General features: G+C 54.0%; 1 protein-coding gene across 7 annotated transcripts in view; it reads right to left on the minus strand.

The window, feature by feature from the left end:
- The window catches only part of ANKS1A (ankyrin repeat and sterile alpha motif domain containing 1A), a 202,553-nt gene that overhangs the window by 12,348 nt on the left and 173,240 nt on the right, over positions 1 to 16,965 (minus strand). For all 7 annotated transcript variants that reach the window (XM_058664222.1, XM_058664235.1, XM_058664230.1 and 4 more), the window contains 2 exons: positions 14,390 to 14,456; positions 8,331 to 8,437 (listed from right to left, as the gene is read on the minus strand). In XM_058664222.1, the coding sequence (XP_058520205.1) occupies positions 8,331 to 8,437; positions 14,390 to 14,456 (174 nt within the window). The remainder of the gene's footprint in view (positions 1 to 8,330; positions 8,438 to 14,389; positions 14,457 to 16,965) is intronic.

Below are 16,965 nucleotides of genomic sequence, written 5' to 3' on the forward strand. Positions count from 1 at the left end.
TGGCCACCGCTCACTTAATCCTTAAAATAACTCCACCAGGAGGAGACAGTTCCACAGCAGAACAGACAACCAAGAAAACCACACTTCTGACCTAGAATCACCCAGCACCCTAGCAGTTTCAGAGCCTGCATACTTGTAGGGACCACAGGAACCCCAGGAGTGGGATTGGGGGTGAAACAGTAGGGGTATACAGCCCAAGGAAAACTCCCCTAGGGCAGGAAAGGTCACTTCTCCCAGGCCTGGAGTCTTCAGGGGGGCACTGGGAGAGGCTGACCAGCATGGTAGCCTAGTGGCTAAAGTGTTCACCTTGCATGTGCCAGGATCCCATATGGGTGTCAGTTCGTATACTGGCTGCTCCACTTCCCTTCTAGCTCCCTGCTTGTGGTCTGGGAAAGAAGTCCAGGAAAGCCCAAAGCCTTGGGATCCTACACCCACATGGGAGACCCAGAAGCTGCTCCTGGCTTCAGATCAGCTCAGCTTCAGCTGTTGCGGCCACTAGGGGAGTGAACCAGTGGATGAGAGATCTTTCTGTCTCCTTGCCTCTGCAATTCTGACTTTCCAATAAAAATAAATCTTTAAAAAAAAAAAAAAAAAAGGCAGCAGCAGCTGAGTGTCCCAGGGCTCGCCTCTTCACCACCATGGGAAAGACCCAGAGCCACCAGCTACTGCCTCCCCTTTGTCCAAAAATGGCCAGGGAGGGGCGGGTTGGGCTGGCGGCACAATCCGAAGGCTGTGGTGCAGGAGGCATTCCTGGCCTCGACCCTCTAACATTGGCTCTTCACCCACACCAAAGTCATTCTGATGCAAGCCACTAGTGGGGGCTGGCACTGTAGCGGGTAAGCCTGTAACGCAAGCATCCTCTACCCATCCATTTTGGATTCAGTTCCCTGCTTTTCACTTAGGAAAGCAGCGGAGCATGTCACAAGTGTTTGGACCCCTGCACCCACACAGGAGGCCCGGATGAAGCACCTGGCTCCTGGCAGCCTGGGCTGTTGTGTTTATCTGGTGAGTGAGCCACCAGACCCTTTCTCTGACTTTCAAACAAATAGACACATCTTAAAACAACAACAACAAAAGTGACCGGTGGCCAGAGCTGCACAAGCCACACAGAGATATCTCCTTCCCCCTCGTCTGCATTCTGATCTTCACTTTGTCGCCTCCCATGCCTCCCACCAGGCATAAACATGCAAAGGTTACCAATTCCTAGATTGCGCTATGGGGCACAGGCCTCGGAACGCAGGGCAGGGTCCTGGGCTCAGCTAGGACTGGGTTTGTGTTTTTGCACAGGGCTGAGAGAAGAGAGGTCAGCCCTGGCAGTGTTTGGGGAGCAAGGAGTTAGCCAGGGGACAACAGAAGAACTTATGAGGAGGGAGTAGACAGCGAGGCGATGGGGGCCTCCCTGCCACCCCAGGATTCAAGGCTTTCCAAGGCACCAGCACAGGTTTCAAGCCTGGTTTTGTTGCTCTTAGCAAGCTGTTCTTAGCAAGCAAGGACCTGGTAAACGAACAGGGCCACCTGCTGGTGTAGCCAGGTGCCCTGGGACTGCTCTGGCGAGCCTCTGGCCCATGCTGCCTCTGTACTCTGTGGTGGAATTTCCCCAAGTGGTCTCAAAGGGCCACCCCAACTCGTGGTCAGCCCAGAAGGTGCTCAGCCTTGACCCATACCCCTCTCCCTTCAACTAGCCAAAATTGGGCCTAGTCCAGGTCTGGGCCTTACCTCAAGTGATGAAACTTAATAACAGTGACAATAAGTGGGGAGAAGACTCACTGGTTCCTCCTGCCCGGAGGTGGGGGGAGCGCCCCTGGGGCCTCACAGGAAGGACGTGGCAGCAGTGGGTCTGGGGAGGTCTCTCCCCAGGTTCCTGGCAGCAGCTCTCCTAACTTCCCTCTCCCAAGCAGCTGGCTTGTGGCCCACCCCTTCCTCTGCAGGCCAGGGACTGCAGCCTTCCCACTAGCCAGCAGCCTGCCACCCCAGGCACCTTCCTCTCTGAGGTCTCGGCTGAGGTCATGGAGCCACAGTCACCTGGAATCAGCAGGCAGGGACCTGATGAAGGGCTCAATTCTTGGTCCCAAGACCATTCAAAGCAGCCCTGGTTCTGGGGACAGAAGCAGAGACCCAGCCCATGCTGGCTTCCTGCAAGGGAGAAACTTCTGTGTATGCTTCTCTGTCTCGGAGAAGACACCGCCACATACTTCCTGACCTCAAACACAGTAATGGTCGTTTTCCAGCTCTGATGTGACCGGCACCACATATGGCAGTACGTCCCCTTTGGAGCATATATCCCACGAAGCAAGTGGGTCAAATGAGATCATTTGTGCCAGAGAGGCAGGGTAACCTACTCACAGTCACAGAGGAAGGGGCCAGGAGGAGAATCTGGGTCTCCTGATCCCTGGTCCGATTCTCTTTGCTACTAAGGCTCTTGGGCTTTCTCCTGAGCTTTCTACTCCCACAGCTTATGCCACTCTGACCTCCACCCAGGGCTTCATGGACCGGGCAGCAGGCTGGGCTATGGCGGTGGCGGTGGCAGCACATGCCCAAGAGGGTATTGGTGGAGCCCTGAACCAGTGCACAGGTGCACTTGGGTCCACTTCATGGCCAGTGCTTCCTCTGCCTCTGCAGAATGGCTCCCAACACACAGCAGGTGGAGGGCTAGTCGGCCTGACCCAGACCACCCCTGGGGGTGGTGTGCTTGTCCTGGTGGGGCTATGTTGGGCTTAGAGGGGTTGTGGGGACCACAGTAGGAAGTAGGAGCACTATCCCAGCTCAGGGTACCCAGAATGCAGTCTCAGCTCTGCTGTTTGAGCAAATCATTCAGTCTAAGAGCTCTAGATCCAGCAATCTATAGACGGGCTTCAGTGGTGCTTAGTGGGAACCCCTGAATTACAAATGAGCCTGGTCTGTCAGCAGACCCCAAGAACTGACAGAAATACAGCTCCCTGACTGTCCCTGGCTTACTTTTCCACACACGGGTAATTGCCAGGCAGACCAGAGGTTGAGCAGTCAGGCTCCATGAACTCTGGGACGTGCTGAGGTGGCCGTTCACCGAGAAGTCAGCAGTCAGACCACAGAGCAGGACCTGCCAACCAGTTCAATTCTATCATCAAGTGCAGTTGGTCAGATGAGCAGGACCAAAACAAGCAGTCCAAGAAGTTTTGAAATTTCTTTCTCTAAAAACGGGGCTGGAGAAGGCCACAGCAGTGCCTGAGGGAGTGGGTTGAGGATTTGAGGGGGTCCCACCCCGAGGAGTTACCACCCCGAGTACCCCACCCGAAGGCAGGAGGCAGAGAGACTGCAAGAGGGTGCCCCTGGTGAGAAAGCACTTAACCACAGCTGGTTGGTGCTTGATGCCTGCCTCGTGGGAGAAGGGCTGCCTGCAGCTGGGTGCCTGGGACCAAGGGAGGCACCTGCTGGGTCACCAAAGCCTGGGACCCCTGGAGAGTTATACCCCTAAGTAGCTACAGAAGACAGCCCTGAAGGCAGGGCTCACTTCTCTCAGAGTACCCCCTTGTCAATCCTTGGCTCCACACAATTTCCTACTGAAGCTCTGCAGAAAATTTCAACACAGCACAGAGCCCCTTACTGAGGCTGGCAGGCAGGACGGGCAGTGATACCTTCTGAAGACAGAGACATCTCTGCTCAGGCTGGCCGCGGGCCCTGCAGGGAGGCAATGAGGGGGCAGCACAGAGGCCAAGAGAGGAAACCCAGGGCTTAAGCCTTGTGGCTCATGAACAGCTGGTTGATGGGAGTCCATGGGTGAGGAGCAAATCTGGGGGCAGAAGCAAGAAGGGACTTGAGGGGCTTTGGAGTCTGGTTGAAAAGTTTCATAAAAGCCAATAAAGGCGGCCCTCTTGGTGCCCCGTGCAATGGCTCAGTGGCTAAATCCTCTCCTGGCAAGTGCCAGGATCCTTGGTTTGGGTCCTGGCTGCTCCATTTCCCAGCTTGTAGTCTGGGAAAGCAGTGGGGGATGGTCCAAAGCCTTGGGACCCTGCACTCAAGTTGGGGACCCAAAAGAACCTCTTGGCTCCTGGCTTTGGATCAGCTCAGCCCCAGCCATTGTGGTCACTTGAGGAGTGAACCAGCAGATGGAAGATCTGTTTCTCCTACTTTTATTCCATAAATCTGATCTTCCAATAAAAATAAGCAAATAATAATTAAAACAAAAAGGTCCTCTTGGTCCCAGCTCACGCCTCCTGGCTCCCTTTACCTGCCGTTTCTCCCAGCACAGAAGGGCACAAGGTCCCAGTCTTGGAGAGTGGGGCTCAGCTGCCTTGCGGCAGAAGCCTGTGAAGAAAAACTGATGGAGGAGCAGGCGGCCACCGACTCTGGGCTACGCCGCAATGACCCTGCCAACTCCTGGCATTTCTAACTCACCCTGAGCCTGCTACCAACCTCATTTCCATCTCTCATTTCGCCCCAGCTCCAGGCGGCCTGGCAACCTCCTCGTGAAGAGCTCAGGTGCACAGACTGGAGACCTGTACCTCTCCCCACTCATCCAAGTCTCAAAGACTTTGGGGTTCCCTCCATGTGACTTTCAAGGCCTACCTGTCCTGCCCCATCAGAGCCTGGCCCTCCCCCTGCATGGGCAGGCTCCAGCCTTTCTCCCCCGCCTCTACTCATCCCAGTCCCAGGTACACAGCAGGGCAGATCAGGGTGAGCACCTCCCTGGGCCCCAGGCCAGTAGAAGGCTCTCCCTGGCCCTCTGCTCCCACGGCGTGTAGCTCTTGGCTGCTCTATTGTTTTCCCAGGTGGAACAGAGCTCCTCACAACCACAGCATCTACATTTCTGATTTCACACTCACTCATAGCGGGAAACGGAGAAAACTGTCACACTGCAGCCAAACGAAGCCACTCCTGAGCACGCCACCAGAACACTGTGGCTCATTCCTTACACTTTTTACACACTGATCTGTCTTTCCCATGGGAATGAGAACACTATAAGAACTTCTCTATCTTAATGGCTTCACTCCCGCATTACAAGGTGAGTATTTCCTTACATGAGGTGGTCTTTAATGTCTGTGTTATAATTCAGCAGCAGGACCACCGTCAGTTATCTAATCAACACTTGCAAAGGGGAGCCCGGAGCGTCTTCAGCCACAGAGCTGCACTAAATGCACTCCACCCTTTCCCTAACAAGAACCACTTTCTGTGGCAAGATCTGTGATGAAAGTGCAATTTGCCAGAAAGCATGAGACAGTATGGTACCTGGCCAGCAGATGGGGAAGCCCCAACCCTTGAGCTCCATCTGTCAGGGAGCACCTGTCAGTCCCCACTGTCCTGTTCCTGACCCCTCCAAATCAAAGACCCTTTGGATATGCACTTAAGAGAGCATAGGAAAAGCCTGTGCAGGAGCAGCAGCCCGGGGAGAGGACGCAGCAGGCCATGAGACACACTCCCAGCTTTCTGCAGGACTTAGTAAGTGGTAATCTGGGGAGCCCCCAGAGGTGGCCCTGAGACCAAGTGACATGTACCACAAAGAAGCAGGTTTTGATTGTCTAAAGCACATTCTGAATTAGCCGGCACAAGGGGAAGGGTGAGGGGGCTACGACTGAGAGACAGTGTCCTCCACTGGGAACACATCATAGCAGAGATGATGTGAGTGGGAGGTGGCACAGGGCAGATGGCCACACTGTAGGACACTGCAGGCCACCGTGGGCGATACCCTCCATGTCTGCTCTCCTACAACAACACAGATGAACTCATCAGAAGGAATTCCACAGCAGCACCTTGTCCGTGAGATCTACTGCTGTCCCTAACGCATCTGGGACCCAGCTTCCTGGGAGCTACTCTATATCTGTGTAGAAGAGACTCCAGTGCAGGGCCCATACTTTGGCATAGTGGGTTACCTGCAATGCTGGCATCCCATATGGGTGCCAGTTCCAGCTGCTCTGATTCCCATCCAGCCCCCTGATAATGCGCCTGGGCAAACATCAGAAGATGGCCCAAGTGCCTGGACCCCTACACCCACATGGGAGACCCAGAACAACTCCTGATTCCTGGCCTCAGCCTGGCCCAGCCCCAGCTGTTTCAGCCATCTGGGGGAGGGAATAGAAGAACTCTCTCTGTAACTCTATCTTTCAAATAAAAACAAGGATAAAAATAAAATAAATAAAAATAATCTTTTAAAAAAGAGTCTTTAGGAACTTCAGAATCAAAGGAAACATTCTTAGCCTGCTGAAAACCAAACCTCAGGGGACATACCGTAGCTAACACGATGTAAACTGCCATGTGCAACCAGGGACTGTCTCAATAGCAAGAACGCTCACCTTCCGTGGTATTTTTTTTCCTGGTTGCTAAAACTTAATTAGCCTTACAACCCATCTGGCAACTTACACGCAATTACCCAGGATGCTCTGCGTGGCTGCACAGGCCACGGCAGGTATCTGAAAGAACACGCCCAGGCCCCGGGGGCACGCAGCCAGCTGTCCTGTACAGGCCCCACCTGCAGGCTGCCCAGAACCCAGAGAGTCGTTGGGAGGACTGAGCTGCTGGCCTCCTCACCAAGGGTCCTCCAGGGTGGGAAGGGACTTGTCTTGACTCAGACTCTGCGCCTCTGCCACCTTTCCCCACGACTGCTCAGCTAACCCTGGTCCAGAGCCCGGGCAGGGCAGGAAAGCAGCTCTAAGGAGTGCGAGGGAGGGGATCTTCCCCTTTCCGCAAGTATCAGAGAGGTGACTCTTTGGCCCAACACTATCCTCACTGGTCCATCAGGCAGCCAGTCTGAAACAGGGATAATGCCCCCACACGCCAAGAGCCAGGAGTGAGCCACCGCTGCCCACCACCTCTATCCTGGCTTTGTTGCCCTTCCAAGGAAGGTGGTGAGTTAGGGTTAGGTCACAAGAACCATAAACATACTGTTTAACTTTTAGAAATAAACTGCTATTTTAGAAATGACGGCCTAAATACTAAAAAAAAGCCACTATCCCAAAGCTGGCTTTGGCAAAGTATCTACCTGCCTGGAGAGGGCAGGGGCCTTCGCCTGGGTCCTCCCTGGAGGCCTTGGGTCAGTCAGCTCCCTGGGCAGGCACCAGACTCAACCCCACCCGCGGGAAACCCGAGGCCATGGCAGCGGCTCTGTGCTGACCTGGACCCAGGCAGACGGCGAAGCGGCGCAGGGTGAGATCTGCTTCAAGCACACGAGGACTGCCCACCCCAGGACCGTGACAGCAGGGGTCAGGCCTTCTAGGTACCGAGGAGGGGCAGGAGCAGGAAGGGCTTGCTGGATCTATCTCACACCAAGCTCTAAGCTAACTCCTGCCACGCAGGAGACGGGAGCACCTAAGTGGATGCACCCTGCACCCACATAGGGAGCACGGGCCATGCAGTACAGTGGTGAGGGCCCGACTCCTGGAACCCCAGTGCTGGGGCACACATTTTCCCTCTAAGGTAGCTGACACCTCCAAGTCCACTCCACCCGTGCCAAACAAGCCAGCCAACCACCACTTGTCTCACAGCGATGGGGCATGCTCAAGACCACGGTAAAGCCTCGATGAGCTAGCATGTGCTAAAGCTCTCTGGGTAGTGGGAACACATGGGAAGCGCTACTAAGCAGTGCCAGCGGCCAGGGCCATGACTGCCATCTACTGCTGCTCCTGGGGGTGGTGCAGATGGCAGCTTAGCTCACTGCCCAACCCAGCGAGTTGCCCAGGGAGGGCCTCCAGGAGAGCACCGGGAACAGCCTCCTTCGTCTGAGCTGCTTTCTGGACACATGAACACAGGATCCAGGGCCCTGGTTCCCAGCCGGGCCCCTCCTCCACAGGGAGTCCGAGCAAGGGCACCCTGGCTTTGCCTTTCTCTTTTCCTAAGAGCACAGAAAAAAGCAACCAACCCTCCAAACCAACTTAGCTCTCCCCTGGGCCACCCTGGGGAGGCCTGAGCCCATGGGCCTGTGTGGTCTAGGTCTCCACTGTGGGCGCTGGCCTTTGCCAGGCAGAGGAGAGGTCCTTGATCAGAAAATCACTTGACTTCAAGTTCTGGCAAATAAAGGAAACTGTTTGGGTCCAGACAACACAGAGTGTCCTGCAGGGAACCCTGACGCGCTGCCCACTGAAGTTCCTGGCCTGGGTGTGTCTGCCCTGCTGTACAGCAGGTGGCTGAGGTGTCAGAGGAGGGACCCTGGGGGAGGAATGAGGGGCCTGAGTCCGAAGCCCTCCTTTTTGGGATGCAGACCTGCCAAGAGCCAGCCCTGTGAGCTGGCTTTTGGAGCAGAGCTGAGTGTGGAGAGCAGGCACGGGCCCCACCCTGGACTGATGTCCTTGGGACCCGGCCCCGCATGTACACCTAGGTGGGTCATGTGGGGCCCGGCGTGCTGTCAAGGCTCCTGCCACACTTACCAGGAAGCGTACATCATCGAAGCCATTCAAGAGCAGTTTGCTCTCATACCGCTGCAGCCCAATCGACTCCAGCCACTCCCCGACGCTCTGCTCCAGCGTCCGCGAACCTGACGAGAGAGGAATCGGCAGACGCTTGAAAAGGGAAAACCCATTAAGGCGGTAGCAGCGGCACTCTGAGGAAGACAGACGGCACTGCCACATCATCGTCATTACCATGAAGCAGGCAAACTAAGTACAAGAGAACAGAGGGCAGCAGACACGCAGCTCCTCTTCTGTGGACCGGCCAAGGGCAGGCTGCCTGTGCTAGTCACACACTGCCCGGCCGCCGCCAGCTCACACCCCTCAGGCTGAGCTGCTCCAGGGTCAGCAGGCAGGCCCACCCTGACAGTCTCGGCGTCCTCTCGTCAGCGTCAGCACTGAGGAACAGCAGGTGTGCTCCGGCGCACGCTAGAGGGGCTGGGAGCTCCCCTAGTGCCCACAAAGCCCTGCCGTTCCTCGGGTCCATGCAACATCAGGAACTCGTGGGGGCTGTGCCAAGGGCAAGTTCTGCAGCCTTGCAGTATAGACGGGTCAGGAGAAAGCACACGTCTTCATGCAGCCGAGGGGTGCAGGCAGGAAGCAGTGGCAGCGGCTGCAGTGGTAGTGGCGGCTCAGGGACACCCAGCACATGCAACACAAGCAGCACAGGACACGGCAGGGGGAGAAAAGAGACTTTTACTTGTTTTCCCCCAGCAGTCCCGGAATAAGCAAACCATGGCCTCCGGCCCGTTGCACTCAGAACCTCAAGGCGGCAAGGAGCTGAGCAGGGCACATGGGCCAGGGCCCAGGAAGCAGACTCAGGCGTGGCTGTGCTGGCTTGGCAACATCGTGTTCCCCTGGGCTATGCCATAGCTACACTCTGGTGGCCAAGAGGCAGGGCATCTCCTGGGCCCGGGTGCTGTCTGAAGAGCAGAGTGCCTGGGTTGAGCTGGTGGCCAGGAGCTTAGCGTTCATTTTCCTCCTCCAAGAGTGGCTGTTCCTGTGACTGCTAAGGTGGCCAGCAGGCCAGGCAGATCCAGTTCTTGGCTGAAGATGACAAACAGGCAGAGAAGGAGGAAGTGGTCCTCCATCAGCTGAGCCGTGGGAGCTTAAGTCTGTTCACGTCCCGCGCTGCTCTCTTGTTGGCTGAGAAAGACGGTGACGGTCATTCCCGGGTCTCCGGATCTCCACGTCTTCCTCCGAGGATGAGTGGGGCAGGGAGGATCTTTATCTTCTGCATTGCTCCGTCAGGACAGGGGGATCAGAAGTTCAGCCCTGCCCGGCACACCGTGGGGCTTCTAGGCTGTGCACTTTAAGCCCCAGTCCACACCTCTGGTTCTTGGAGAAAAAAAGGGGCGTGAGGAAGGAAACGGGAGAACCAACTATGAAATCATCACCTCCAGTGAACTCTTGACACGGTGAGACTCATTCTGTTGTTCCTGGGCACTGGCGCCTCTCAGGCAGGACAATGCCGATTTGCTTGGGTACCAAAGAGACTCTGGTGACCAACTGCGGGGGCTTCCACCCAGTCTTCTGTGTCCTCTGCAGAACAGATGATGGTTAGGCACCCGGCGGTCCGTCAGGTGCACATGGCAGCAGCGTTCCCAGATGCTGAGTTGGGGGGCTAAGCTTGCCTGCCCTTGAATGAGGTGGTCTGTGCCAGGAACCTAAGCGGCAGGCTCTTGTGTGCCTGCAAAGTCAAGTGTCGCCGGCTGCTGATTCATTCCTGCTTCTAATCCCCAGCCGGCCGGCTGTGGTCTTGCCTGCTGCCAGTGGGTGTGTGAGCTCACAGGACCGCAGCTGAATGCTTTGTCTAAAGGCTCCTGGGCTCCACGCTGCCTGCTGCCGGCTCCACAGTCCTTGCTCGCTCATCATGTCTGGCCCTCCCCTTTCTCCCCTCCCTGCCCTCCCCCTTCCACGCTCAGGAAAATACATCAGGGATGAGACACTGGAGCAGAAGCTGCTGCTGCTGAGGGGGCTGGAAGACAGCGGCGCCAGTGAGAGCATGACAGATTCCCCAGTGCTGGAGGCTGACCAGTAGAGACGCACAGGGAAGCTGGGACAGGGTGACATTTTACCTGCAGTTCAGGGCTGGGGGCAGCTTATCAGGAAGAACAGAGGGGGACCATTTCTGAAGGCTGGCCGACAGTTTCTGGGACAGAAGACAGAAGAATGACTCTGCCTAAGTGTACAGCCTGCAGCTAAGTGGCCCCTCTCTCTCCACTTTTAGGAATAACTGCTTCTCACTGCAAAAAAGAAGAAGGCGAGGAAAGGAGGCCTGTCCCTCTCAAGTGAGGGAACCAAACAGTTCAGGCACAGACTTCTCCTTGGCCTTCTAGCCCTAGGGGAAAAAGAGACATGCAGCAGAACACAACCAGTGTGCAGGAGAGCTGAGAACGCAAAGGCCATGGACACAGAAGCAGGACCACATTCCACACGCGCCGTGAAGGGACATAAAAAATTCAGGGTATACAGAGACAGCAAGGCAGGGGTTGCTGTCACCCCCTGCACATGCTGGAGGTAGGAGGCAGGCCTGCAGCCTGAAAATGTGTCCAGGCAAAGGAAAGGGCTTTGTTACTGGGAGATGAGGCCCCAGAAGGAGTCTGCCTTCAACAGCTGCTCAACAGAGGATGGGCTTGGCTTTAGCCAGAGCAAGCCATGCAGTTCTTTCTGCCTGACAGAGCAAGCTTTGTGGAACAGAGCCAGGGCGTCCGGGCCTGCGAGAAGACTTACCCTCCCAGGCTTCCAAGGGTGGAGCTAATTGTCAAACAGGGGACAAGTCAGTTACAGACCATGCCTTTCAGAGATCTGGTGCAGGCAGCCTAGCTGCCCAGGTCCCCCAAAACAGGACTGAGCTTCAAGAGAGGACGACCTGCTACTCTGGGCAGAGTAAGCAAACCCACGCTGGGTTCAGGACTATCTGCTGGCGAGCACACTCTTCCTCCCAGGCTGCCAGCCCATAGCCTGGGTCTCTTCTCCTCAAGCCCGAAACCCAAGGACAATCAGAACTCTGTCCCTGGCCACCCAAACCAAGCAGAAATTTTGCCTTGGGGTCTGAGCTGAAGGATGGTACTTTGTGAGATCCTGGAGGAAACTCCTCTTGACTAATATACGGAATTTGTGGGCAGGCCTGAGCCGCACTATGCATGCCCCATGGCCTGGCACAATGCCGACACATAGGTTGGGACTGGCTCCATGAGGTTGGTGCGCAGGCCCTTTGTTCTCCTCAGCCTAGGCTGTGGGTATGTAGGAAGGGTCAACAAAATGGGCCCTAAAACAAGCCTGTGCATTGGAATCCAGAGACCCAGGGATGGAAACAGAACACTTCTCTATACTCACATGGGTTCATGGGAGGGAGAACTCATGCATAGGATCAGAACAGCAAGGGAAGAGCTGAAAAAAGGCTCTGCTCGTGGTGCTGCCAGGGCTCCTGACTGATAAAATCCAGAAGCAATGGCCTGCTTCTGACTCAAAACTGCATGTATGCAAGTGATCCGGGCTCACAGCAGGGTACAGGGAACAGAAAGCAGTCTCAACTGAACTGACTGCTCCTGCTCTCATCCCTGCTCTCATGCTGTCATACCTGGCAAAGGGCAGGGGTCAGCCTGGTCCGCGGGAGCGCCTTGGTGCTCAAGCTGTGTGGGTGGGGTTTCATACACTTTTGAGGGTAGCAGGTCAGGCTGAGGGAGCACCCCGGCCATGCACTGACAGGGGTCGTTCAGGGGTATTTCTGCCTCTGTCCCGGAGGCCAGAAACCTGAGCTTCCCAGAAATTCCTGCCTTTATCAGATTTGCTGATGGCCTTCGGTAACGGTGGGCAATGCGTGCTTTCACGTCTGGCTGGCTTCAGGGGCTTTGGTATCTCCCATCTCAGGAGCCAGAACACGTGGGTTTGCACTCTGACCTCGGCACACACAGCAGCACATGGGGTCTCCAAGCAGAGGAAAACACCCAGGTGCATACGGAAGATAAGCCTGTCTGCTCCAGTGAACCCAGTGAAGATCACAAATAACTCTCCAAAAGGCAAAAACGAATCCAACAATTTCTCAGAGTAACGAGATCACGCATGCTGGCAAAACAGGCCCATCGCATCACGTTTCTGAAGGTCCAGATTTCACCCCGCCCATGTGCATCAAAATCCACCCCTTTATGCTGCAGTGGCTCAGTGCTGACAGACGAGTACTGGCTCTGCTCATGGCCTGGGAAGGGCAGCAGAGGATGGTCCAAGTGGATGGAGCTCCTGCCTCCTGACTTCAGCCTGGTCCAGCACTGGCCACCTGCCTCTACATATAGAATGAATCATCAGATGAAAGCTCTCTCTCTTTAACTGTGATCTTCAAATACATTTTTAAAAAATTTCTAAGATTTTAATTTTATTTGAAAAGCAGAGAAAGAAAGAAACAGACAGATCTTCCACTTGCTAGTTCCCTCCCTAAATGCTTCAACAGCCAGAGCTGGACCAGGACGAAGCCAGGAGCCTGCAACTGAATCTGGTTCTCCTGCAGGGATGATAGGGACCTCAGTACTTGAGCTGCCATGTGCTGCCTCCCAGGGTGCAGAAGCAGAGCCAGGAAGTGAAACCAGGCCTTCTGATGTAGGATGAAGGCGTCCCAAGAGGCGTCTTCACTGCCGTGCCAAACGGCCTGTGTCTCAAACGCAGAGCTCTGGAAATGGAGTTGGTGTTTAACTCAGTCCCCAACGTTTATTCCCAACATATATATCAACCCCTTGGAGAAGTCTGAATACCACAAGACAGTGTTGAGATCACTGAGCGGAATCTAAGCAATTGTGTGGAAACGTCCACAAATGCTTAGCCAGGAGGGCCACTTCTGCGAATTCCAGCATACTCTACAAACGATCTGGGCTCAGCCCTCACCCCAGAGGAATGAGGCTGCTGGAGGGAGGGCAGTGCCCAGCACAACGACTGAGACAAGCCAGGGGAGCAGGAGCCTGCATTCTCTAAATCTCTCATTATGAGTAAGTAATGACTTCAGGGACAAAAAACAAGCACAGCAGCTATTCACTGAGTACCACCTTCGCATACTTAACTTACAACAAACCCTTGAGGTTGGCCCCATCATCTAGCTGTTGCAGATGGGGAATTAGCTGCTCAGAGAGATTAAGAGCCCGGCTAAGACACACGTGTGGCTAGAGTCAGGAAGCCCATCTAGGACTGTGAGGCTCCAGGCTCTCCCCATGGAGCCCTACGGCCCAGCAGCTCCTCTCTCCCCAGCATGCACATTCGTTGCAGCTGGCAGCCAGGGCTACAGAAGCACCCAGGGGAACCAGGTACTCTCCTTGAGGCTGACAGGCCAATCTCGGGTGGAGCTTCCTGAGTGACCACAGAATTTCATGCCTTCGGGACAAATACTTTTGTCAAATGGGGAGGGGTCAGGTGCATGGCTGGGCAGCTGTGAGATGGATGCCCAGGTGCCAGGACTATCTGCAAGCATTTAGGGTATGGGTGGGGAGAGAGGCACTCTAAAAATACCTCCCTACCAGTCTCTGTTTCAAATAAGCCAACAGAGCCAGACGTCACCCATCAGGCTTAGAAATGGAAAGAATGACCAAAGTCACAGAGCAAAAACGGCGTCTAAGCTGACAGACAGAAGGAAGAAGTGATTCTGATCATGCTACCTGTTCAGGGCCACTGTAACCCACTGTAACCCACTGTAACCCACTGCTCTGCCACCGTTGTGCGTGAGGCAAGCCAAGAGTCCTGGGCTCATGGAACCCAGCTGGGGAGATCAATTGTGGAGGCACCCTCCAACTTAGCACAGCCTAAGAAAGCTAACATTTAAAGAAATGAGTTCCTCCCAGGCACCCTAAACTTTGTGCATGTTGCCCACGGAAAGGTACCATGGTCCCCCAAGTTCCAGCAAGATGGGCTGTCCAGAAACAGGTAAGTTTGAGTGGGAGAGCATGCCTGTGTCTGAGGCCACCCCATCACCCCCTCAAACATCTGTCTCCTGTGTCACAGCAGTCTGAGCACCATGGAGCCAGGGTTGTGGTTGCAGGCAGCGTGGCTACTGAGCACCGTACCTGAGATCTTCTGCTGTTCCTGAGAAAAGTCGATCCCTTCGCCAATAGAACTCATGATCTTCTCAATCTTAAATGGAAGGAGGAGAAAGAAAACAAAGGGGAAGTCAGCTTTGGGTTCACTGTTGTTGGCTCGTTATCAGGACCCCTGGAGGATGACCTTCTGGGGTCCTTTAGACAATCCCACACCCACCCCGGTTCCAACCTGACGGGAACCACAACTCCCTGCTCCTCAGATCTGGATCAGCCTTGTTTGGCCCTGGTCAGGGAGACATGGAAACAGCTCTGGAGGAAGTGAGAAATGCAAAATATGGGCTCCACTGCTGGAAATGCCCAGAGTGCCTCTGAGAAGATACTATGTACCACCTCCACCCCAACAAAAACTGGGTAGGGGGCGCAAGAGCAGATCTGACCTGGCACGTTTCACTGCTCACCTAGGATTAAATTCTAAGATGGGGGAGACTGTGCCAGTTTCCATCCATGCTACACCTCAAGTGTGGAGAGGGGTGCGTCTGGCAAGGTTGTAGGCATTCAACCAGGTCATTGGGACTGCATGACTGCCACTCTGAGGCATGATAGCTGAGAAAGGAGAGCACCTGCCCACAAGGGCCTCTTGGGAGCTGGGGTGAAGGTGGCACACCGTCCTGATAAGCAATCCTTTGGCTGCCTGGAAGCCACAGTCCTGGACAGATCTGTACATTCGGGGGATGAGAAGAGACACGCTCCCCTACGCCTCAGTCTCAAAAGCCTCCAAATGACCCCAGCACTGCCCTCTGTCTGGATCACCTGTCCCAGACACTCCCCTTCCCCCTTTCTGTGCTGCAGTGAGAGTGAGCTCATTCCAAAGGCATGAAAAGAAGACCTTGTGTACCAGGGCTTGGATGCTTTTCCCTCTAAATGCAAGTATGAAGCCTAGGTCTGACAATCAGCACAACTCCCAAGCCAGCCTCTAGCTGGCAGACACAGACACACATATCCATCACCCAGCTGACGAGCTGAGGGCAAGCAGGTAGGAGCCTGGGGACGTGTTCTCCTGCAGGCCCACAAATGACTGCTGGCTCAGGCTGTTTGTCTGCTTGTTAACATGATTGCCAACAGCCAGCCCTGAGTTTGATAGCAGTGGAGGGAAGCAAACACCAGCCTGACTCCCACAGAGCGAACTGAGTGAGTGTCACTAGTTACTGGTTCCAGATGCCCAGAGGCAGGCCTCAGAAGCAGGGAGGGATGGCACCAGAACCCGAGTGCCCCATCTCCTACCACGTGTCATTTCCTCTGACTCTGCCATTCCCAGGGCTACCTCTTCCAACCAGGATGACCCATGTCTCCTCCTCCTGAAGGAGGAGAGTGGAGATGGAAATCAGCTCCCATTCAGGAACATGCATATTAAAAGGTATAAACATAATGCATCCAGTCAAAGACCTAGCACATCACAGATGCTCAATAAAAGGTTAGTTTGTTTTCTGCTTCCCTTCTGTTGGACTCTGGGTGTTCTAGTCTGCTAAAACCTATATTTCCCCCCAATTTATGTTACCTACTTACAAAATTTTTTTTAAATTTTATTTTACTGTTTACTACAAAGATGAGGGGATTACAGACCCACGTGGGCTTCTCAGTCTGACAAGGATGGGGAGTGAGGTGGGTAAGATAATGCTTCCACTTTCCCTCCCATGTCTGTGGTGGAGTGGGGACAATTTATTTCTTAAGTTTTAAAAATATCGTTACTTGGTTTTTTGAAAAGTAATGCATTCACATACCTCAAAAAATATAAAAGGTCATACAGCAAAAGGTCAAACATATGGTTATATGATGATTTATTCAACCTGACATATGTGTGGTTTCTACTCTTAGCCAATACCCCCCATACTGGAATACAGGTTCAAGTTCCAGTTGCTCCATATTGATACAGCTCCCTGCTAATGTGCCTTTCCTGGAAGAAGATGGCTCCAGTACTCAGGTCTCTGTCATCCAATGGGACCAGGATGGAGTTTCTGGCTCCTGACTTTGGCCTAGTCCATACTGGGTTGTTGTGGCCATTTGGAGAATAAACCAGCAGATGGAATTCTACCTCTCCCTCATTCACTGTTGTTCTTTCAAGTAAATAAATTCCATATGAATATGTACACATATATATGTGTATATAAATATATAAAACCTTTGAAAACAAAATGAGGCAAATTTTTCCTGTGTGAAGTATTCACAAAATGGCTCCATTAGCCAATGGGTCTCTCCTCCAGACCAAAGATGGTATGGTGGGAGAAACTGCCCCACTGTTGTTTGGACAGAATCAAGCATATTTTATTTACCATTTCACCTCCTGGCCCATGACAATTAGGCAATCTTGCTGAGTGAATGAAAAAACATATGAATGGATGCAAGTGTAGTTTCCATTGATTTAGAGCCAAGAATAAAAAAAAGTTGTATTCCAAGGCCACCCAGAGTGCCGAGGGTATAAAGAGCTAAACGGCAGAGGTGATCCAAGGTATCCTCAGAAATATGCATTATACACATTTCATTATCATCTCACTTCACACTCGAAGCCCCGGCTGGGTGTTAAGTCCAATCAACACTCCCCCTGGTTG

Source organism: Ochotona princeps, chromosome 1 (assembly GCF_030435755.1).
Source record: "Ochotona princeps isolate mOchPri1 chromosome 1, mOchPri1.hap1, whole genome shotgun sequence".
Taxonomy (NCBI): domain Eukaryota; kingdom Metazoa; phylum Chordata; class Mammalia; order Lagomorpha; family Ochotonidae; genus Ochotona; species Ochotona princeps.